Source organism: Myotis myotis, unplaced genomic scaffold (genome assembly GCF_014108235.1).
Source record: "Myotis myotis isolate mMyoMyo1 unplaced genomic scaffold, mMyoMyo1.p scaffold_m19_p_12, whole genome shotgun sequence".
Taxonomy (NCBI): Eukaryota; Metazoa; Chordata; class Mammalia; order Chiroptera; family Vespertilionidae; genus Myotis; species Myotis myotis.
The window spans coordinates 28344263-28367235 of record NW_023416316.1 but is presented as its reverse complement, the minus strand read 5'-3'; the positions used below and the strand labels follow the sequence as shown (position 1 = coordinate 28367235).

Below are 22973 nucleotides of genomic sequence, written 5' to 3'. Positions count from 1 at the left end.
CGAGAATGTATTTCTTGAGCTGATTGGGTGGCAGGAAGGACTGGCTGCAGGAAAGGGGAGGAAGAACCTAGACTCTAGGTCCTAGAGGGTGACTGTAGCCCAGCTCAGCGTCTTTCCCTCAGGGCCCGCCCTCCCTTCCTGGAGGGGTAGAGGTGGGAGTGGGAGTAGGAACATTCTGGGAAGATTTCCTGGCGTAGATCTGAACTTGAGCTGAGCTTTGAAGGCCAAGTAACGAGAAAATTTATCTCTGAATATCGGGTGCGTCCCAGTCGGCAGGATGAAACTTCATGGCCAGTTTCCACAAGGTCTGTGTTAGTAGGTGAACATCCTTTGAACCTCTCCATCCATCCAGAAATAGCTCTACTGCAAGCTTTTCTTAGGCTTAGAGACCAGAATGTTAATTACAGGCAGCCTCCCAGGAGTCCCTGAGGCCCAGCCAGAGTTGGTCTGAATGCAAAAGAGGTCCCCACCCCCTCTCCACCCCTCCCAGCGGCGGCTCAGGAGGGAATGACTAGTCAGTCACCAAGTCCAGGAGGGAGGGTCAGGGCAAGAAACAGAATAGGAAATCACAAAATTGGGATTTGTTTCTGTCTCTGCACCTGCTCTTACCTGGGCAAGGTGGGAGGTTTGTCACTGTTGCAAGGATTCTGTCTGTGGGCTGCGGATGAACCCAGGGCTCTGTCCACAGGCCTTGGCCTGGACACAGGACCCCCAGACCTACTCTGCCTTGGCTCAGAGAAAAAGGCCTTTTTTCCACCTGGTCTGGAATCCGCTGGGCAGACTACAGCACTTTCCCACACCCTCCAGGAAGGCTCTCCCCCAGCCCCTCCCCCCCCCCCCGCCCCCAACCCCCAGGCCGCTAAGCCCCTTCTTTCTCTGGGATGTGTTGTGGGTGAGAAGAGCAGCTAGAGCTTAGCCCCAGCTTCTCTATGACAGTGATGTGGGGTAAAGACAGGAGAGGAGTTTCAGGGACCCTAAGGAAGTATGGCTGCTGACCTCTCTTTCATACCTGACCCCTGACCCCTTCCTTACTCAACCCCCAGTGCTCTAAATCCTACTCCAGCCAGTTCCTGGATACCTATGATGCCCACAACATGGCAGTGGATGCTGTGTCCTGGAACCCATACCACAGCAAGGTCTTCATATCCTGCAGCTCCGACTGGACAGTGAAGATCTGGGACCACACCGTCAAGTGAGGGGCCTGCCCCTGGCCCTGCCCGTCCTCAGGCTCCACCCTGGGCAGGCTGGGGCCTATGGGTTCCGGCACTGGGAACCTTCTGTGTCATGGACTTTCCACCCCTCCACCACTGCAGGACCCCAATGTTCATCTATGACCTAAATTCAGCCGTGGGTGATGTGGCCTGGGCACCATACTCTTCTACTGTGTTTGCAGCAGTCAGCACCAATGGGAAGGTGAGTGTCGTCTTTCCGACCTTGCTGAGCTGCGCCTGGAGATCGGATGAAGTATCCTGAGCCTTTCCTCCCGGGAGCACACTCTGTGCCCAGCCCAGGTCGGGGAAGACGGGATGGAAGGACTGTCTGTGTATTCTCAAGGGCCAGGCTACCCAGGGCCCTGTCAGAAGGGAAACTTCATCCCCCGAGGCCTCGAGCAGGAAATGGGTCTGTTCATCCTGAAGGCGAGAGCACTCTGGGGACTGCGATGCCATGAGGAGCAGTTATCTTCTCTGGGGCCCCTGGGTGGGAGCTACAGATGGCAAGTACCAGCTTGACGTAAGGAAAAACTTGAGTCAGAGTTGACCTGTGATTAAAATAGTGTCTAAAAGGTGGTAAGTCCCCATCCCTGAAAGTGTGCAAGTTGAGTCTGAGAAGGGGAGATGGGAGTTCAACATGAGAACTGGTAAGAGCTCAGCAAAAAAATATTGTGTAAGAAAATTCTGAGATGCAAACCCATTTTCCTGTGGACTGAAACTGAGAGGCACCCGCCCAAGGAAAGAATATAGTGATTAAGGCATCCTGTTGAAGTCTGTTGGTCATCTATTTGCTGAACAGATGTTTACCAAGGGTCAACCTGTCGTCCCACTCCAGGCCAGGGCCTGGTGAATCAGGTCCCTGCTCTCAGGGAGCATATATTCTAAAAAAGGAAAGAGACAAAAAGCAACACTGAACTCCCATGGCCCTAAGTGCTAGGCAGAAATTAAAGAGGATGATGTGCATGCAGATGTTCACAGCAGCATTATTCCTAATGGTCAAAGGTGGAAAGAACCCAGATGTCCATCAGCGGATGACTGGATAAACAAAATGTATATCCAAAAGGATGATTATTCAGCAATAGCAAGACAGGCTACAACATTGGGTGAACCTTAAAAATATGCTTAATGTAAGAATCCAGTCACAAAAGACCACACATTATATGACTTTATTTATATTTGTCTAAATAGGCAAATCTATAGAGACAGGAAGTAGATTTGTGGTAGCCTAGGGCTGGGATGGTGATGGGAGAAAATGGGGAATGACTGCTAATGGGCACAAGGGTTCCTTCTGGGGTGATGAATATGTTCTAACATTGGTTGTGGTGATGGTTGCATAACTGAATATACTAAAAACCAAGAATTCTGTACTTTAAATGGGTGAATTATATCTCAATAAAGCCGTTACGTTTTCGAAAGAGAGTGATGCAAAAGGAAAGGACCGGGTGGTCTCTTAAATAGAGTGGTCGGGGAAAGCTTCTCCCAAGAGGCGATATTCAAGCTGAGAGGTGAATAACAAGAAAGCGCCAGCCACATGCAGATGCGGGAAGGGAGGAGCAGCGTATTCCACACGTGGGAAGAGCTAGTGCAAATGCCCTGAGGCGAGAAGGAGTTTGAGGGGTTTAAGGAATAGGCAGGCAAGTGTGGCTGGGGTCTCGGGAACAAAGGGGAAAGAGTATGAGATGAGCGTGGAGAATCTCGAGTAAGGAATCTGGATGTTATGTTGGTGCCAAGGGAGACTATTGGAGGGTTTTAGATTGTTTATAAAGGTAAGCCTGGCAGCTGCAGGGAGGAGGGGATGGTAGTAGGAGGGCAAGAGTGCAAGCAGGGAGTCCAGTCAGGACACTGCCACAGCTGTCCAGGCAAAAGGTGCTAATGGTTTGGACATAGGGCCTGGAAAACACAAGAGCAAACATTTGTTGAGCACTTACCTGACAAGCACTATCTGAATACCTACACATATTAACTGGTATGAACCCTGACTCTGCTACTTACTAGCAAGTTAGCCTTAAGAGCCTCTATCCACTCATTTATAAAATGGAGATATCAGAATCTGCCTTACAGAGTGGCTGTGAGGATTATTAGATAATACAAACCATGTACCATGCTTACCCAGAGTCTAGTACATAGTAAGTGTTCAATAAATGGTAGCTGCTGTTATTGTTAATTCTGCATAGACTTACATTTTCTCCTAAACTTTTTATTTCCACTTCCTCAACCACAGGAAAAAACATAAATAGAGACACAAATCCCCTCTCTACAGCTTCTAGCTCCAGTGTGCTAGGCTTCTATCCTGTTTCCCCAGAAAGGCCAGGGGTGGCTCCCCTGCCCTCCCCAAGCAGGATTGGCCACACAGGCCCATTAGCTCCTGAAGCCCCATTAGCCCCAAGTGTGCTGACACCCACCTCTCCACAGACCCACGTGTTTGACTTATCCATCAACAAGTACGAGGCCATCTGCAATCAGCCCGTGGTGGCCAAAAAGAAGAACAAGATCACCCACGTTCAGTTCAATCCTGTCCACCCCATCATCATTGTGGGCGATGACCGTGGGCACGTCACCTGCCTCAAACTCTCACCCAACCTGCGCAAGATGCCAAAGGTATGCTTGGGAAGTGTGGGCTACCAAAGGAAATAGTCTCCAGGGCAGTGGGGGATGGGAGAAATGGGAGGAGCCAGGGGGTGACCCCCAGGTTTGTGGCTTGAGAGACCCAGGGTAAGGGTGATGCCACGGCCCAAATGAGGAGCATAAGAGAAACAGGGTTGTGGGGAGACAATGAATGGACATGCTGAACTTGAGTTTCCTGCGGGGCCCCCAGGTGCATATCCAGTGAGTAGGTGACCATATGGGTCTGAAGCCTGGAGGAAGCACATGGGCACCACTGGCTTATCTGGTGTAGACCAGGGTGCTTGGGGCTTAGTCATTGGCTGGGCTTACGCAGGCTTCAGCTCCAGCGGTCCCTGTGCTGGGAACTGTGGGACCACACAGGGAAGAAGGAAATGAGCCATGAGGAGGAGAACTAGGTCAGTAGCCAGACAGTCCTCCTTTTGAGCGCTGGTTCTTTTCCGAGATGTCTAATGACCTGGAGACCCTCCTCAGAGCCCAAGGGCCCCAAATACAAGCCACGCTGCCCAGAGCCCTGATCTCAAAGTCAACGGTAGATCTCAAAAGTCCAGATTCAGACTGAAGAACCCAGGCTTAGAATCCAGAGCTCAAGGGCCCAACTTAAAAACCAAAGATCGGGAGCTCAGAGTTCAGTCCTGCCCACTTGGTTGCTAAGAGAGGAAATGGAACGTGTTTTCTGGGCCAGGATCAGAGGTGAGCCAGGGCTGGGCCAAGTTGCCCTGATGACTATACTTTGTAGTTGCAATTTGAGGCATTTACTGCAGTTTGAGGCAAGAGCAGGGGCCTGTCATTTTTAACAACTGACACCGGCCCCTCTGCACCCCTACCAAGGCAGAGGCCACTGCGCCATCTCTCTGGTGCTGGCCTGTTCTCTTCCCTTCCAAGGCCAGGGAGGCAAGGGCTGGAAGTTTGGCCAGGCCTGTAATTGTAGCCAGCTGGGGGAGGGGCTGGACTTGGCTATAAATACTCAGAAGGCTGCTAAGCGCCTGCAGCTGTGGCCCAGAGGCTGTGGTGGGCTGGGGCTGGGGGTGGGGTGGTCGGGTGTGGCCAAGTTCTCTGCTGAGCCCAAGCTAGTTGGCCTCAAGGAGGGGGAAGGAGGCAGCACAATTAGTGGAACAGATAAAATCTGCTCTTAATTTAGTGAGGAGAGAGACCCAGGCTTGAGCTGGCAGAGCTGGACAGCCTGTGAGAGAGATGATGGTCATCTCTTGGGGTGGGGGACAGCCCTCATGCGATGAGGGTGGTAGATCTGGGTGGGACCTGCTCTGCCCACTCTGACCCAGAGAGGCCAGGATCTCCCAGTCAGATCCAACTCCTCTCAGAGCAAGGGCGCCATGCCTGGGGGAGCTGGGCTCTGTGTATCTGGTGACGGAGAACATGGGCACCTTGGGACTGGAGGGCCTGAGTGTGTGCCACCTGAGAGCTGATACTTGGGCGGGCTGGAGGGTCCTGTGAAATGGCCATCCTATCAGCAGCCAAGTGATTGGTGCAGACAGAAGTGTCCTGGTCGTCGTTCCTGACTCTCCTCTGGGGCTGCAGCCCCCTGCCTTCCCAAGCAGGACTGGCCACACAGGCCCAACTCCTGGCCCAGGGAGCTTCCCATGGGAAGCGTGTCAAAGGCCAAGGACCACCTTGCCCTAACTACTGTGTATATAGGTGGGAAATTGAAGTTTAGAAAGGCAAGGGACTTGCCCAAGTCATACAGGGGGTTAATGACAAAGCTGGAACTAAAGCCAGGTCCCCTACCTCCCAGGGGATGGGATGAGGCCAAGAAGAGAACATGAACTTAATTTGGGAGTGTGGGAAGGAGAGAGAAAGACATCTTTGTCCTCTGCCTTGAGAGTACAGAGGTAAGCTGGGTCGTACCAAAGGCAGGGGCCCGCCAGGGGAGGGGAGACAGGTTTGGGAGCAGGTGCAGGGGTCACACCAGGAGGAAATCAGAGCTCCAAATGGTGTCAGCAGCCAGGATGGGGCCAGGAAGGGGGCTGCTGGCCTTGCACTCTCTCCCACCTCACAGCCCAGGCCAGATCCAGGCGGGCTCTCAGCAGGCAAGGCCGGGGCAGGTGCCAGTGAGCACAGGTGGCTGAGGGCAGGGGCTTGGAGCAGAGGGAAGGCAGGAAATGGCAGCCCCAGCCTAGCCCACACCCCACTTTCTGGACAGAAAGGAGGACAGGACTGGTGCTGGTCTGCCAAGGACCTCTCGAGGCCTGTGAGTGACACACACCCCAGTGTCCCACTCTTTTCTCGGGGCTCAGCTTACCAGCGAAAGCATTAGAGTGCTCTGTAGGAGGGGCGAGGGGTCATAAGCCCGGGTCTGCTTCTCTGGGGAACAGTTGCAGCTGAAGGACATCTAGATTCAATATGGCATATCCCAACTGCCCTCCTGGGTCTCCTGACCCCTTCCCCCCACCCTGGGTATGTCTGACACAGCAGGCCTGGCTCCAAATAGCACCCCACTCCCAACCTGACCTAAAGCATTGGCTTAGGGTACTAGGTGAAGGGCGCCTGTGGTTTTCTCACACCCCTCTCCCTCAAAAACACACACCGCTTAGCTCCTTGTCAGAACTCAGTCAGGGACCTTCCTATGGGAAGGGTGGTCCCAAGAGTCAGAAGCTCTACCTCTTCCCAGGTTTTCAGCTCCCCCTGACTTAAAGGCTTGTTCCTCTGAGGGCCAGTGGGTGGACACCCTCCCCCACTGCCCCCGACATTGAGACCCTATGTCCATGTGAGGCTCAGAGCCAGATCTGGATGCTTCTTGCAAGCCTCAGCCAGCCATTGTGTCACCTATCTTGAGTTGGGGAAGGATCAGGTAGGGGTGGGGATCAGGTAGGGGTGGGGAAGGCAGGATCTGGAACCTAACTGGGCAGGGGAGGGGCAAGGCACTGCTAGGACCCAGACAGAGGTGGCCCATCCCTCACCGTTCCTCCCCATGTACTTCCCTTCTCTCCAGGAAAAGAAAGGGCAGGAAGTGCAGAAGGGTCCAGCTGTGGAGATCGCAAAATTGGACAAATTGCTGAACCTGGTGAGGGAAGTGAAACCCAAAACCTGAGGTCCTTGTCCTATTTCTTGAACCCAGTGCTTGTAGCCCCTGACCCTGGTATCAAGTCCAGCCTTGGCTCCTAATATGTGACCCCACCCCGGATCAGGTCCCCACTTCAGCCCTGGTTCCAGCACCTCATCCCATGACTTGGCCCTCAATCACCAATATCGACTCCTACTTTGCACAAATAAACCTGTCTGGAAACCCACCCCCACCTTTAATTTTGCTGCTGCAGGGCCCTCAGGAAGAGGAGAAAAATCTCAGGGTAGAACCATGGTTCCGTTTATTATCCAGCAAACAGTGGGAGGACCAGAGGAGGGGCCCAGCCTGGACGCCCTCCCATTATTGCCAAGGATTCCAGTTTGCTTTCCCAACCGAGAGGGCCTAGAGGCGCTAGGCCTAAGGAGAGAGTGGACCCAGCCCCTGGCCCTTGAGATGGAGCAGAGTCCAGATGGCCCAGGCCCTAGCACCAACTCATGAACCCCCACCCTGGGCCTGTTTACCCACGGCCACCAGAGCCCCTCTTAGAGCCAGGCTGGCTAGACTCTGAGTTGCTAGGTCCAGCTCCGGACAGGCTGGACTCTGAGTTCTGGACCCCAGGCTGGCTGGATCCTGGGATCCTGATTCCAGGCTCTGGGTGAGGTGGACTTAGGTCCCAGACTCCAGGCTAGGCCAGGGGCCTTCAGGGCTGCAGTAGGTAGCTGCCTTCATGGCTGGGTTTCTGGGGCGGGGGTGCCTTCTCAGGGCAGGGACCAGGGCTGGAGTTGGGACTGGATTCAGAGAGCGAGTCGATGTCGGCAGAGCGGGAGTGGCAGGCCCAGCAGAGAATGACCCAGAGGAGCAGTAGCAAGAAGCCTACCAGGCCGTTGCAGACGATGGCGATGAGGGCGCCCTGGGATATGGCTGCCCCCATGATGGGCAGCACCCTCAGACCAGCACAGACAGCGGAGCCAGAAGCGGGGTTGACTCAATGGCAAGGCCCATGCCGAGGTGGGACTCTGGTAGAGCCGGTCTTCTGGGGAGGCTATCCTGTCCACACTCTCAGTGATTCCTGGGCAGTAGAGATGTCCACCTACAGTCCCGAGCCTGTGGGGGGTGCAGAGTAAAAGAAAGGGTGGTGAGAAGGGACAGGGTGATGCCTAAGAGAGGAGACAAAAGAGCCCCCTCCCACATCTCCAGCTCCCTGGCAGAGGACTGGGTCCCAGTAGGCCCCAGTACTCCACAGAGCCGATACCCCATGCTCAGGCCTGGCTCTGGGCACGTGGAGTGGGGGGGTGTAGCCGCAGCGGGGCAGCTGGAGCAGGCAGCCTGCATCATTCCCCTTAGAACAGGTGGGCATGTTCCGGCCCTGCCCACCCAGCGACCGACCCTCTAAAGCACTGGGTGAATGGGTGTGCCCAGGTAGCCCAGGCCTGGGAGGATGGGGATGGTGACCAGCTTCAGTGGGGCCTAGCCACCTTCCCACTCCCCGGACCCCAGCCAGCCCGCCAGCCCGCCCGCCCAGGAGACCTGCGGAGGCGCCGGCTCACACAGAGGGAACTTGGTGGAGGGAGGCCCTGGCAGGCGTGCGTGGGTCTGTGCATCCAGGGCTGTGCACCGAGGTGTGACCTCTGTGTGGGGCTGTCTCTGAGGTCAGGTGTGCGTGTCTGAGTGTCTCGGCCTCTGCAGACCCACCTCTATCTGTGTGTGTCTGTGTGCTCATCTGTGAGTGTCTGTTGCATGTCTCGGTTCTCTCCCGGCTGTCTCTGTCTCTCTGTGTGTCTCTGCACCAGACTCTGTGTGTCTTTCTCCCTGTCTCTGTGTGTGTGGGTCTCCTGTATGGCTGTGTGTCCCTCTGCCCCTGCAGACGTGTCTCTCTCCCTTTCTCTGCGGGGTCCGTCTCTGTGGTTCCGTGCGTCTCTTGTGCGTCTTTGTGTCTGTCTCCCCGGGTCGTGCGTCCGCGCTCTGCGAGGGTCTGTCTTTCGATCTCCGTCCCTGGGTCTCCGGTCTGGGCCCCCGCGGCCGCGGGAGAGGGGCCCCCTTACCTGAGCGGAGCCCGGTGCGCGCCCGCCGCAGGGTCCGGGGCAGCGAGATGCTGGGCGCCGACCGGGGCTCAGAGCCCGCGGGCGGGCGGTGGGGGAGGCGGGTCGGGGCGACGTTTCCCTCCCCCGACCCTCCCCCTCGGCCACGCCGCCTCCGCCGGCCGCTCCCGCCGCGGCGCGACCCGGTGGCCTCTGCCGCGGGCGGTCTGCGGCGAGCGGGCGCCTCCTCCCCCGGGGCGCCGCCTCCTCCGCGGGGCCGCTCGCTCGCGGGGCGACGGCGGCGGCGACTCGGGCACGCGGTCCGGCCGGGCTCCGCGGCGCTCGGACGGGCTCGGCCCGGCTCGGCGGACGGCGAAAGCCGCGAGAGCCCCGCCTCCCGGGAGGCTGGCGGCCGGCGGCCTGCGGGGGACGCCGCCATCCCCAGCCGCTGCCGCCATTCAATTGGCTGGCGGCGCCAGGCCCACGTGCCATTGGCCCTGCGCTGGGGCGGGACTGGCCTGGTGCGGGCGGGGGGCGCGTGGGGGGGCGGGGACGGGGGCGGGAGGGAGGGGGTGCCGAGGGCGATTCTGCCCCCCCCCCATCCTCTCCCCAGGGGGCGGGGCGGCGAGGCCCACCGGTTTGCCAGGGCTTCTTGCACCTTCCACGCCCAGCATCGGGAAAAGGCCAAAGCTTCTGCGGCCCCGGATCCGAGGAGACCGCCCTCCACGTTCGGTAGAGGTCTCTGCCTCCCCTCCCCACGGCTCCCTATGGTCCCTCACGTCCACTCCCACCTGGGCGTGGGGTCCGCTTCCCCACTCCAGAGGGTCTGTGCCCAGGAGAGGTGAGCAGCTCAAGTCCAACCAAAGTTCTTGGACACATTTACTGAATTCCCACCCAGTACCCGCTGAGGTCTGTGCTTTGCGCTGCCGTGGGGGAGCCGGGCACAGAGAGGGATGGAGTACCCTGAGCGGCGGCTCAGCGCCGGCTGGGGCAGGCATGACTGCATCCTAGAAGCCGTCCTGAGCGAGAGATCAGCTTAGGCGCTACCAGGCATGCCTGCCTCCCCTGCCTACAATCCTAAGTGTTGTGAACTGGACCCTCTTCTCACCCCATTCTGCATGTTCTTCCTGGATGAGCAAACCCCTGAGCTACCATGAAGATAGTGCTCTCAGATCCAGCTCAGATGCAAGTGCCTGCCAGACTCGGGGGCACTGATTCCTGGTTCTGCCGCTTGCCCAACTTTGTGACTTTGGACAAGTTATTAACCTTTTAAAAATAATAATAATTTTAGAAAGAGGAAGGAGGGAGGGAGAGAGAGAGAGAGACATTGAATTGTTATTCCGCTTATTAATGCATTCATTGGTTGCTTCCTGACCAGGAATGGAACCTGCAACCTTGGCGCATGGGGACTATGCTCTACCCAACAGGTACCTGGCCAGGGCTGTTAACCTCTTTCAGACTCAGCTTCCTCATCTGTAAAACGGTTGTAATAATAGCTCCTATCAGGGTTGTAATTCACTAATTCATATTCACCAGACCAACCACATTTCAGTAAATGCCAACTGACACAACCCCAAGGACTACATGGCTAAGGAACCCCTTCCCCAAATGCCATGAGATTCCTATAAATCCAAATGCTACCTTGAAAATGAGAATGGGAAGGGTGAACTGATCTGAAATATGGAGTCATCCAAACCTGAATTACTTAGAGGCTGTCTAAAAAAAAATTTTTTTTTTACCCTACTGAGTTCACTAGAGTGGATTAATTTTAGTTTTGCTGCCCCTGTTACCCAGCAGGGTGGGGGCATTGTGAGCAAGATCAAATCAGTTCTAGGAAACAGGGGACTTATATCATTGTACATCTGAGTGTAATGTGAGTGAAACTGCGACCCAGCTGCAGGAGTTCAGATTTTATACTGAAAACAGTGGGGAAGCACTGAAGAATTTTGAGCAGAGAAGTAATGTGATCATATACAGAAATTAGAAGGATGATTTGAGCCGCTCTGTGGAAGGAAGGATTGAAAGCGCTTGAGAGTGAAGGCAATGAGTAATGACAGGGACTGAAATGATGCAGGGGAGTAGGAATGGAGAGAACAGGAGAGCATTGTGGAGATTTGGGAGTTACAATTGGCAGGACTAAAAACAAACAAACAAACAAACAAAAAAAAACAATTGGCAGAACTTAGAGACCTACACCTATAGGATATGGGGGCAAGAGGATGGGAAAATGTGGGATAACTCCCAGGTTGATGACTAGAGGTCCTGTGATGCCATTTATTGAGACAGGGAACACATGAGAAGGGGTGAGTTTCAGCAGGGGCTGGGGGAGGAGGGAAGATGAGTTCGGTTTTAGATATGATGCATTTGCGGTACCGATTGGACACCCAAGTTTAGATGTTCATTCGATATTTGGATAAACAGGTCTGAGATTCAGGAGAGAGATCCAGGCTGAAGTTAACATTTTGTGAGTTAACAGCAAAGGGTAGTAGTCAAACCAGAAAAGTGGATGAGCTCACCCAGGAAAATTAAGAACTGGTTTAAGCAAAAATGATGCATTTATGATCACATACTGAAACCTAAAGACAGGTATGCCTCAGGAGCACGAGGTTTTCTCTCCACCTGTCATCTCTACTATTTTTTGTCGCCTTCATTTCCCTCCCCTGCCCCCACCCCAGCCCCTGTCATCCCTACCCGCAGACTGGTTTCCAATGCTCTTCTGAAAGTCTTGACTTCAAACAATCCCAAAGCTTAAAATTTTATTGTTGAGGTATCCAACCAGACACTCACTCACTACTTTTTCTTGGTTGCAGTTTGCAAATTCCTCTGATTGGCTCAGCTTAATTAGGCCAACTTGGGACCAAACAACTGTGGTTAAGGAATGAATAAAGGTCAAATTGCCTAACAGGGCCCACAAGATAACCCCATGGAACATTGGGATGGTGGTGGGGTTCCCAGGAGAAGAGAGATCCTCAAAAAGCAGAATGCCAGGTGTTCACCCTTTGCCCAACACAAATATTGTTATATATATATATATATATTCTCCAAAAATGCCTTCACCTACATACATGATCCAACTATCCTACATACATATGCCAGTAAATTCACCTCCTCTCCTAACGAGGGCAGCTCAGTGACACATCCAGCTATTGCTTCTGGAAGTTATCTCATAGGACACTGTTCTTCAAATATAGGTTCTCTGGGTAATGTCCCTTTGTGCTCTAGTTATAAATTAATCTCTACAAGGGGAGAACATGGCTTCTAATAACCCTATTACCTTTGTTTAAACTGTCTTTGAACTACCTTTAAACCACACCCCCCAAAAAACCCCAAACCTCCTAATTTTTAGAGATGGAAGAAACAGAATAAAATGGAGTAAAAAGAAAGCACTGTACAGTGGTCACTGATCCCAAGCAGCATGTATATTCTTTTGGCCACAAATAACAATGAAAATGGTGGGACTAGGAACTCTCCTGGCATCTGTTTGTTGACATACTTCTTTGGCGATGGAGGGTCTGATTGGCTACCCCAAGGTCTTGCCCGCAAGGATGAGATCCCCTCTCCAGTGTTCTGAGAGCTCCATTGTGGAGGAGTTCTCTGTGGAGCACTGTACTGATTAGTACTACACTTCCTGATGGTGTTTTAGAGATTGTTCTGGGGTTGAGCAAACATAGATCTCTGCATTTATGAGGATTGGGTGTGGTTTTATTTTTCCTCCCAGATGATACAGTTCTTTTAAAACCATAGTAAAAAAAAAAAGAAAAAAGAAAAGAAAGAAACCATAATCAGCTGTCAGTTTCATCTGGGGGAGAATTCCTTTTGCTAATAACATATTTCATTGGCCCTAAAGCACATTTTTTCCCTAGTTTAAACAACTCTGAAATCAGAATATGTCTTTCAATGAATGGCATATAATGGTTTTTTAGCCTGTTTTTTTCTTAGTAGTTCATAAAATAACTTGACTCTTATAATTGATGGAACATGAGATTTTTTTAAATATAGTAATTTTACCCGTCAGAGTTCTTTTTCACAAATAATAGAATCAACTCTGGGTAGTTGAAGCTTAAAAGGGATTTGTTAAAAGATATTACTTAGCTCAGAATTTTTAGGAGGGCTGGGAAAATGGACTTGAGGCTAAATTTCTAGGAACAATACCCAAACCATACCACACAACCTGATGAGGAAACCACACCACTGACATTCCAAATAAGCACCAAGAGTTCAATTTGCCAACTTTACAAGCTCTATGGCACGTCTGTGGTAGGAACTCAATATTGCAACCACTGGGAAACTACCGCTGTTACCTCTACCACGCCCAACAGCAGGACACTTGTGGTACTACCAGCAAGAGCAGAAATCAAAGCCCTATGCCCAACCTGCTTCCTTCCTATATCAGTCAGGATTAGCTAGGTGACAGCAGTTACAGACCTTACTAGAGAACTTTGGCGATGTTTACTTCACTCATATTCCTCACTTCTGCATCCAAGTTTCACATGGGGGAAGTAGTATGCCTGTAAACGAGCTGCAAGGGATGCTGGGAACTTTAGTTCTGACTTCTGTACTGAGGAGGCTGGATTATTTTTTCTTAATTTTTTTTAAAAAAAAATCTATACCCAAGGATATGTTTTTATTGATTTTAGAGAGACAGGAAAGGAAACATCAATCATTTGTCTGCTGTGCACACCCCAATCGGGGATCAAACCCACAAGCTGGGTTTGTGCCCTGACCGGGAATGGAACCCATGATCCTTCGGTGTCTGGGACTACACTTCAACCAACTGAGCCACACCAGCCAGGCTTGAGGAGGCTGTATTTTAAAATGAGAATTTCCCCTTATAGGAAAACTATTTAAAAGGTGAAGGACATCCATGAATACAGTATATTTCTATGACCGTAATCAATACTAGAATTTTGTAGAGCCATGCTCTCTGAATTTCCAGATTTGCCAAGAAGATACAGGGCTGCCCAAGCTCTCAGAGGAGTGATTTTTCTTTTCAAGCGCTATGTCTAGGGGCTCTTCCAATCCCTCTGACGATGCCTTCTGGCTTCATAGGGAATCATTGGCTGGAGTGACAGGGCTGGTAGCTCTTCTTCAACCTGCCCTGGAATGGTGCCCTTGCCTCACTCACGTTCCAGTCAGCTCGCTTTACGGTGGGAGACACCATCACATTCGCCTGGCAGGGTAGGACATCCAAATGGGTGGTCTGTAAGCATGGTGACAACAGAGTAAATATTTAACTTGAACAAGGAAATGTGTTTCAGTCCTGATAGGTGCCTTGCTGACTGGCAGAAGCTGAGTTTATTGGCTGCTCTCTGTTGATGGCCTGATGAGGAAGCCCTGCTTGTTGTCCCCACCCTGCCTCCTCTCTCTGCTTTTCTTCTCTCCAGACAAGCTTCCTAAGCTTCTCCAGTCCCTCCACTAATTAACCCAGTTTCTGATGATCCTTAACTTTACAGCTTAAACCAGATACCCAACAAGGTGTTGGCTCATCTCTTTCAGTTCTAGTTCCAGCTCATCCTTCTCAGTTCCAGTTCCAAAATTCCTAGGGACTTGCTCTCAGCAGCCTGACTTTGGTCAGATGCCATTCCCTGCACCAATGATCCCTGTTGGGAGGGGAGGATCATAAGATGGTGGTTCCCATGATAATCATATGCATGAAAAGTAGTTCCCACCAGAAGGGAGGGCAATTCAAACCAGACATATAGTAGTCTACCATACTAACCTCATGGACACAGGGGAAAAGATAAATCTGCGAGGTAAATAAGGAAGGAGCTGTCAGAGAGGCAGAAGGAAAACCGGGAGGGAACATAGTTTCAGGGAAGCCAAGAAAGGACAGGGGTTCAAGGAGGGAGGAGTCAGCAATCCAAGATGTCAAAGAGAGGTCCAGTGGTTTCATATAAAAGGGACCACCGGACTTAAGAACAAGGAGCTTCTTGATTGTCTTGGCAAGTAGTAGTTCCAGTGGGCAGTGGAGGTGGGATTGTGGTAGATGCCAGATTTTAGTAGTTTCAAGAGCAAGTAAAAAGTAGATGTAATATACCGCCCTAGCTGATTTGGCTCAGTGGATAGAGTGTTGACCTGCAGACTGAAGGGTCCCGGGCTCCATTCCGGTCAAGGGCACATGCCAGGTTGTGGACTCGGTTCCCAATAGGGGTGTGCAGGAGGCATCCGATCAATGATTCTCTCTCATCATTGATGTTTCTGTCTCTCTCCCTCTCCCTTCCTCTCTGAAATCAATAAAAATATTTTTTATTAGGAGGAAGGAGAATAAATATGGAAGGATTGGAAGAATGTGGAGTCAGAGGAAGTTTTTTCATTTCTAAAAATTCTTATATGTTTCTTATGTAGCCATGTTTAAGTACTGGCGGGAAGGAACCAGGAGAAAGAATATAATTGATAGCTCCTTTTATTATGACTGCCCATCTCTCCTGAGCTGTGCAGACATAGGCAGGCAAGGAGAGGGACAGAAGCTAAGGTCTCAGCAGAAGGTGTGAAACGTTTCAACTTTTCCCAGGCCACACTAGAAAATAGGGCAGAGAGAGGAGGTGCCAGCCTCGGCATTGGGTGACCCAGGGCTCTGGGACTGCACCGTGGTCTATCCCTAGACAGAAAGGCCTTGTGTGGAGAACAGAGAGTCCCAGGGCTGGAGCCAATCTTCGGCAGATGGGGCCAGGGTGGACACAAAGCAGCTACACTCTGGCACAGGCAAACTTGCCATGTCAGTTTCCCCATCTCAAAACTGTGCCTATCCCTGCCCCAGCCCACGTGCTCACTCCTCATCATCCCTGCAAAACTGTCACCTCCTTTTTCTACTTCTTCACCTCCCATCGCTCCTCAACCATTGCCCCCGCCTTCTGCTCTCACCATTCCTGAAGCTGGATAACCAAGGTCACTTTCACCTCCGTGTCACATCCAATGAATACTTCTTAAGCCTTATCTTTGTTGACGTCTTGGTAGCATTGAGGCTGCTGATCTCTTTTTGAAATTCTATCTTCCCTTGCTTTCCACCCTCTCTGGGAACATTTATTTCTCCTTCTAAAACAACTATTGTTTATTAGCTGCCTGTCAGAGTTTTACATCACCATAGATATTTCTCATCTGCATGTAAGACAGGTCCATGGAACAGATGAAGGAATCTGGGCTCAAGGCAATCAAGGCGTTTTTCTTAAAAAAAGAAAGAAAGAAAGAAAGAAAGAAAGAAAGAAAGAAAGAAAGAAAGAAAGAAAGAAAGAAAAGGTTTTTATTCATTTCAGAGGATGGGAAAGGGAGAGAGTGATAGGAACATCAATAATGAGAGAGAATCATTGATTGGCTGCCTTCTGCACGCCCCCTAATGAGGATCAAGCCCTCAATCTGGGCATGTGCCCTGACTGGAATTGAGCTGTGACCTCCTGGATCATGGGTCGATGCTCAACCACTGAGCCACACAAGCTGGGCTCAAGGCGTTTTTCTAAGGTGCCCAGAGCGGCCACAATAGAATCTGGATTAAAACCCAAATTTGCTGCATTGCCCTTAACTCAAGCACGCTGTCTGTCTCTGCCTCTCTGGTTCCTCCTCAGCTTCTTTGGTGGCTGTGCTCTCTGCACCCACCTTCTTCTCTCATCTCCTTAAGTGATCTCCTCTGCATTGTGGCTGCAGTGCCCATTTTTGTGCTGACAACGCTTTAACACCAACCCAGACCTCACTCCCAAGTCCCAGGCTGGTATTTGCTGCTGCTGCTGCTGCTGCTGCTACTATGGTTATTGGAAGAGCTAAGATTTATGGAGTGTTTTCAACATGGCAGGCACCACTCTAATTTCTTTATATATATCATTTCATTAATCCTTGCAATGACTCTATGAGGTAGGTACTGTCTTCCAATTTTTCACTTAAGGAAACTAAACCTTAGATTAATTAACTTATCCAAAGTCAACAGGAGCCCAGGTTTGTCTGACCTCAGCATCCATTCCTTTAACTACTGACCAGAAGACTTCCACCAAGAGGCGTCCCAAGAGGTACACTTGAGACATCTACCTCTGAGATCATCTGCGCCTTATTTGCTCTGTGATTGTAGGCCAGTGACTGAATGTCTGAGCCATGGTCATTATAAACTTCTGCAAAACCTGTCGTCCTCCTGTGCTAACGAGATCAATAAACAGTCCTACCACCTCTCAGTCAACAGGGCTGTACAATTCTCTTCTCTCCCAACCCCACATTCATCAAGACTTGGTGACTGTGTGCTTGAAAAAGCATTATTTTCACTGCCCGGGCCCTAGTTCTCAGGCCTCCCACATTGCTCATTAAAAGCACCTCATTCAGGCCTGCTCGTGCTCTCAGCCACCAAGCGTTCCACATTCTTTTCCCTCCTTACCCTCCTCTGCACAGCCCCCAGAACCATCTTTCCAAACACAAATCTGACCAGGTGTCCCCAGCCCCCAGGGCCCCCTGGCACTGGGCAGAAGCCCTTGATTTGCAAAGCCCAGACTGCCTGGCCCCACCTCCTCTGCAGCCACTCTGTAGGACCGGCCACAGGAAAGCCCTCACCTTCCTGCTTTCCCTCCCATCCTTTCCCTGCTCTTCCCCCAGCGGGCAGGTGTCTTCTGCCTCTCCACAGCGCCCCCCTCACCCACTGGTATGTGTTTTTCCAGTGACACTGAGCCCAGTGGTGGGTGTGCTCAGGCTTCTCTGTTTTATAAAAAATATATATGCTAGATAAATATATATTGCACAACAATATAAATATACTTAATACCATAGAATTGTACACTTAAAAATGGTTAAAATAGTAAAACAAAACTAGGTATAATTCCTCTCCCACGCCCCAGTTCCCGGAGCCAGCAGGAAGGTCATTTCTGTGGGCTCCTCCTCACCCCATCTTCCCCAGATGTGCAGAAGTCCTGGATATTTTATGCTGTGATTCACGTGATCCCTGCTCAGATGCCCGGATTGGGAGTTCAATGTCCAGGATCCTCCCTACCAAGCCCACCCTGCCCCCACTCCTAGGACACCATTAGGGAATGCTTGTGGATCCCACCTGTCCATGCAAACACACCCCCTCTTCATTTGGGGGGACTCTGTTGGTTGCTTTGCCACATGTCCCCTATCCGTAGCATAATCCCCTCAAGAAGCTTAGGCTTCTAGGGGCCAGAATCAGAAAGATGTCTGTAGCTGATTCTGCCTTGGGCCTGAGACCCTCATCCCAAGAGGGACAAAAAGGCCCAGCCTTCTAACTGAGACAGGAAAGGGAAGACAGGCAAGAAGTTATCCCAGCACACCAACTCCTGCCTCAGGCGGTCAAATCTCTGGGGGCAGAAATCAAAAGGTATCCTTCACTGAATATATAGACACAAACTACCCTTCATACACACAAGCCACAAGGCAAGGACCCACATACACACAAGCAAAGATACATGTATACAGGAACAACAAGTCTGCCCACAGACACAGGCATGCAAATGAAAAGACACACATAGAGATACACATGTCTAACACTCACTACACCCATGTCACATATCCAGGAAAATACACATACAGGAGTTCATAGGTCTCCATAGCACACACACACACACACACACACACACACACACACACGGGAACCTACTGGCAGACTTACACAACAGTGAATATTTTGGACCAATGACTGAAGAAAGAAGTCAGAGATAAAAACACAGGTCAGTTTTCTGAGATAGGGGAGTGTGTATATGTGGAAGACAGGCTGGAGAGAGAGAGAGAGAGAGAGAGAGAGAGAGAGAGAGAGAGAGAGAGAGAGAGAGAGAGAAGGGAGAGATCCTGATGGCAAGGAGAGAGTAATAGTTTTTTATACTGTAGCAACTACTTACCCAGCCCTCATTTACTCATCTGTTCATTTATTTTATTTTAAATATATTTTTATTGATTTTTTACAGAGAGGAAGGGAGAGAGACAGAGAGTCAGAAACATCGATGAGAGAGAAACATTGATCAGCCGCCTCCTGCACATCCCCCACCGGGGATGTGCCCGCAACCCAGGCACATGCCCTTGACCGGAATTGAACCTGGGACCTTTCAGTCCGCAGGCCGACACTCTATCCACTGAGCCAAACCGGTTTCGGCCCATCTGTTCATTTAATAGTCAACAAGCTGGGTCCTCTGCTGGGCTAGGTAGATGGAGAGGAAGAGACCTATCCATCAGCAACTCTAACACAGGGTGGTGAGCGCTGTGTTGGGGGACCCACCCCTGGGCAGCCTTGGAAGGGAGGTGGTGTCAGGGAAACTTGAATCAAATGTTGAACAAGTAGGAGTTGGAATGAAAGAGGTGCATGGGGAGGTCAACTTGGGCCAAGGGAACAGCTCCTAGGAAGGTGTAAGTATTAGTTTCCCATTGCTGTTTTAACAAGTTACCATACATTTATTGGCTTCAGACAACACAGATTTCTTCTCTTACAGTCTGAAGCCCAGTTTCATTGGGTTCCAGAGTCAAGGTGTGGGCGGGGCTGGTTCCTTCTGGAGGCTCTGAGCAGAGAGTCAATTTCCTTGCCTTTTCAGCTTCTAGCACTTGGCTTGTGGACCCTCCTTCCATCTTCCAGTTTCTGCTTCCATCATCTCATCATCTCCTCCAGCCTCTTTTCTATTAGATTGGTTGTGATTACATTGGGATCACCTGATAATCCAGACTAATCTTCCTATGTCAAGATCCTTAACTTAATCCCAGCTGCAAAATCCCTTTGCCATGTAAATTAACATTCACAAGTTCTGGGAATTAGTACGCTGACATATTTGGGGGCCATTACTTAGCCTACCACAAGGAGGGATGGTATATTATCTCCCCATCTTCAAATCATCCTCTAAAGTAAATCTTGTTACCCCCAGAATGAAGATTAGGAATCTGAGGCTTGTGGAGGTAAAGTGATCTTGCCTTAAACCAAAAGAAATAGATGGATGAATAGATAGATAGATAGATAGATAGATAGATAGATAGATAGATAGATAGATGATTGATAGATAGATAGATAGATAGATAGATAGAAAGACAGATAGATAGATCTTCTTCATTATCTTTGTTGAATGTTACCTTGGAGAAATCTTGAGATCAGACTGAATTTCCCCCTGTATGTGACTTGCATTTTATGCCTAGGTTCCTAAACCTAGGCATAAAAACAAATTCTTATTTTATCCTCAAAGTTTGGTAATGAAATCAGTGTGTCTTTTTTATTTTTTAAAATATATTTTTATTGATTTTACAGAGAGGAAGGGAGAGTTAAAAACATCCATGAGAAACATTGACCAGCTGCCTCCTGCACGCCCCCTACTGGGGATCGAGCCCACAACCAAGGTACATGCCCTGGACCAGAAGAGAACCCAGGACCCTTCAGTCCGCCGGGTCAATGTTCTATCCACTGAGCCAAACCGGTTAGGGCAGTGTGTCTTTTAAAATATATATATATATTTTTTTATTGATTTCAGAGAGGAAGGAAAATGGAGAGAGAGATAGAAACAGCAATGATGAGAAAGAATCATTGATTGGCTGCTTCCTGCATGCTCCCCACTGGGGATCAAGCCCACAATCCAGGCACATGCCCTGACCGGGAATCGAACCATGATCTCCTGGTTCATAGGTTGATGCTCAGCCACTGAGCCATGCCAGCCGGGCTTTTTTTTTAAATCCTCACCTGAATATGTTTAGAGAGGGAGAGAGAGAGAGAGAGAGAGCGAGAGAGAGAGAGAGAGAGAGAGAGAGAGAGAGAGAGAGGTCCTTTCCAGGGATCAAACCCAAAACCTAGGTATGTCCCCTGACTGGAATTAAACCCACAACTTTTTGGTATACGGGACGATGCTCCAACCAACTGAGCCGCCTGACCAGGGTTGGCTATCACATTTCTAAGGCTTATAGAAAGAACTTTCTTGTTTGGGTGGACATTTTTGTTTTGTTTTGTTTGGCTCTTGTTCATTTTGTTAGTGGGGGTAGGTTGGGGTGGAGTGATCCTGTGTTGGCTCACTTTGCTGTCCTAACCCGAAGATCCCTGGCCTGGGCTGGCCCACACCTCTCCTCTCTGGCCCTCCAATGGGCAGGAGCTTAGCAGCTCCCAGCCCCCAGCCCTTTCACGTCCCTGCGGGGAGAGAGGCCCACAGGACTAGGCCCCAGCACATGGCGGGTGTTCAGTCCGTGGCAAAGCGGGAATGCGCAGGGAGTGTTTCATGAAGGCAATATCAGAGGGACCTCAAACGCTTCACAGGGAGGGCAGGGCACCGAGGTGTGGAAGTAGGAGAGACAGGAACAAGGCGGGGAGGAGGAAGTTCAGCTGGCAGAGCGCCAGCTGAAGGGAGGAGAGAAGCTGGAGAGGAAGGAAGCCGGGCCTAGGCATGGAGACTGGCCTGGGGCTGCCCTTTGTGTGAGCAAAGCACTTAGCTCTTGTGTCTGGACTCTCAGGGAGAGTGCAGGGGCCAGCACAGGTAGGGAAGCCTGAATCCTGTCTCCTCTCCATCTCAGCCCCTCTCCTAGGGAACCTTCTCTGACTGCCTCACTCCCACTGCCTCCCTGTCCTGGTTTCCCAAGATGCTCAGTGGTTGAGCGTCGATCTATGAACAGAAGGCCACGGTTCGATTCCTGGTCAGGACACATGCGCAGGTCGTGGGTTCCATCCCCGGTGTGGGGTGTGCAGGAGGCAGCCAATCAATGATTCTCTCTTATCATTGATGTTTCTATCTCTCTCTCCCTCCCTCTCAGAAATCAATTTTTTAAAAAATTTTTTAAAAAAGAAGCACTGGCTGGTTTGGCTCAGTGGCCCATAGATGGAAGGGTCTTGGGTTTGATTCCGGTCAATGGTATGTACCCCAGTTGCAGGCTCGATACCCGGCCTGATTGGGGCACATGCAGGAGGCAACCAGTTGATGTGTCTCTCTCATCGAAGTCTCTTTCTCTGTCTCTCCCCTTCCCTTCCACTCTCTCTAAAAATCAATGGAAAAATATTCTTGGGTAAGGATTAACAACAAAAAAGAACCACAGGTAAGGCCTCTGCCGTGACCACACTAGGTATACTCTCCATCAGAGGCTACATACTAACACACCACAGATGTGCCCCTGGCCACCCAGTCACGCAAAAAACGTAATTACACAGTTGTATACCATCACCACACACTAGCACGCGACAGCACAGTGACACACGGGATTGCAGGCGCACGTGGCACACTGTCGGGCTCCTGCTCTGGGGCCGTGGCCTCTGATTCTCCTGAGAGCTTGCCCTGCCCCCTGGTGGCCACTCCCCAGGCCACTGCCCTTCTGAAAGGACCCTAACTATCCACCCGCTTCTGGGCCTGATTCTGCCCAAAGGAACTTCTACCTTTTAACAGCCTCTTCCCTCCGACTGGCATTGTCAGACCAGGCCCCCTTGAATGGAGTAGACCGGCCTCCCCCATCAGACGGCGCTGTGAGGCCAGGCCTCCTCAAATAGGGTGGCCAGCTCTCCCGGTTTGCTTGAGACTGAGGGGCTTTCCAAGACTTGAGAATTCAGTGCTAAAACCGAGAAAGTCCAGGCAACCTAGGGCTAGTTGGTGATCCTATTCTCAGACCCACGTGCCTTCAGAGTGGCCTCTCCTCAGACTGGAGCCTTCAGACCCTCTCCAGATTAGACTCTCCTCAGACTGGAGCCTTCAGACCCTCTCCAGATTAGACTCTCCTCAGACTGGAGCCTTCAGACCCTCTCCAGATTGGCCTGCCCCTCAGACTGGAGCCTTCAGACCCTCTCCAGATTAGCCTCTCCTCAGACTGGAGCCTTCAGACCCTCTCCAGATTGGCCTCTCCTCAGACTGGAGCCTTCAGACCCTCTCCAGATTAGACTCTCCTCAGACTGGAGCCTTCAGACCCTCTCCAGATTGGCCTCTCCTCAGACTGGAGCCTTCAGACCCTCTCCAGATTGGCCTGCCCCTCAGACTGGAGCCTTCAGACCCTCTCCAGATTAGACTCTCCTCAGACTGGAGCCTTCAGACCCTCTCCAGATTGGCCTCTCCTCAGACTGGAGCCTTCAGACCCTCTCCAGATTAGACTCTCCTCAGACTGGAGCCTTCAGACCCTCTCCAGATTGGCCTCTCCTCAGACTGGAGCCTTCAGACCCTCTCCAGATTGGCCTGCCCCTCAGACTGGAGCCTTCAG

General features: G+C 51.2%; 2 protein-coding genes across 2 annotated transcripts in view; one reads left to right on the top strand and one right to left on the bottom strand.

Moving 5' to 3' along the window:
• The window catches only part of DNAI1 (dynein axonemal intermediate chain 1), a 31342-nt gene extending 24266 nt beyond the window's left edge, over window positions 1-7076 (top strand). The window contains exons 15-18 of the mRNA XM_036331490.1: window positions 1044-1192; window positions 1314-1413; window positions 3624-3809; window positions 6784-7076. Coding sequence (XP_036187383.1) covers window positions 1044-1192; window positions 1314-1413; window positions 3624-3809; window positions 6784-6882 — 534 coding nt within the window. The 3' untranslated portion in view covers window positions 6883-7076. The remainder of the gene's footprint in view (window positions 1-1043; window positions 1193-1313; window positions 1414-3623; window positions 3810-6783) is intronic.
• A 57-nt stretch (window positions 7077-7133) lies between these two features.
• ENHO (energy homeostasis associated) lies at window positions 7134-9286 on the bottom strand. The gene is made up of 2 exons (XM_036330533.1): window positions 8898-9286; window positions 7134-7959 (listed from the first exon to the last, which is right to left on the bottom strand). Exon 2 carries the CDS (start codon window positions 7784-7786, stop codon window positions 7556-7558), a length of 231 nt encoding a protein of 76 aa, XP_036186426.1. The 5' UTR covers window positions 7787-7959; window positions 8898-9286; the 3' UTR covers window positions 7134-7555.
• Window positions 9287-22973: the final 13687 nt, after the last annotated feature.

Coding starts and splice junctions, on each gene's coding strand:
- ENHO (XM_036330533.1), bottom strand. CDS start 7,786: ATGGGGGCAGCCATATCCCAGGGCGCCCTCATCGCCATCGTCTGCAAC.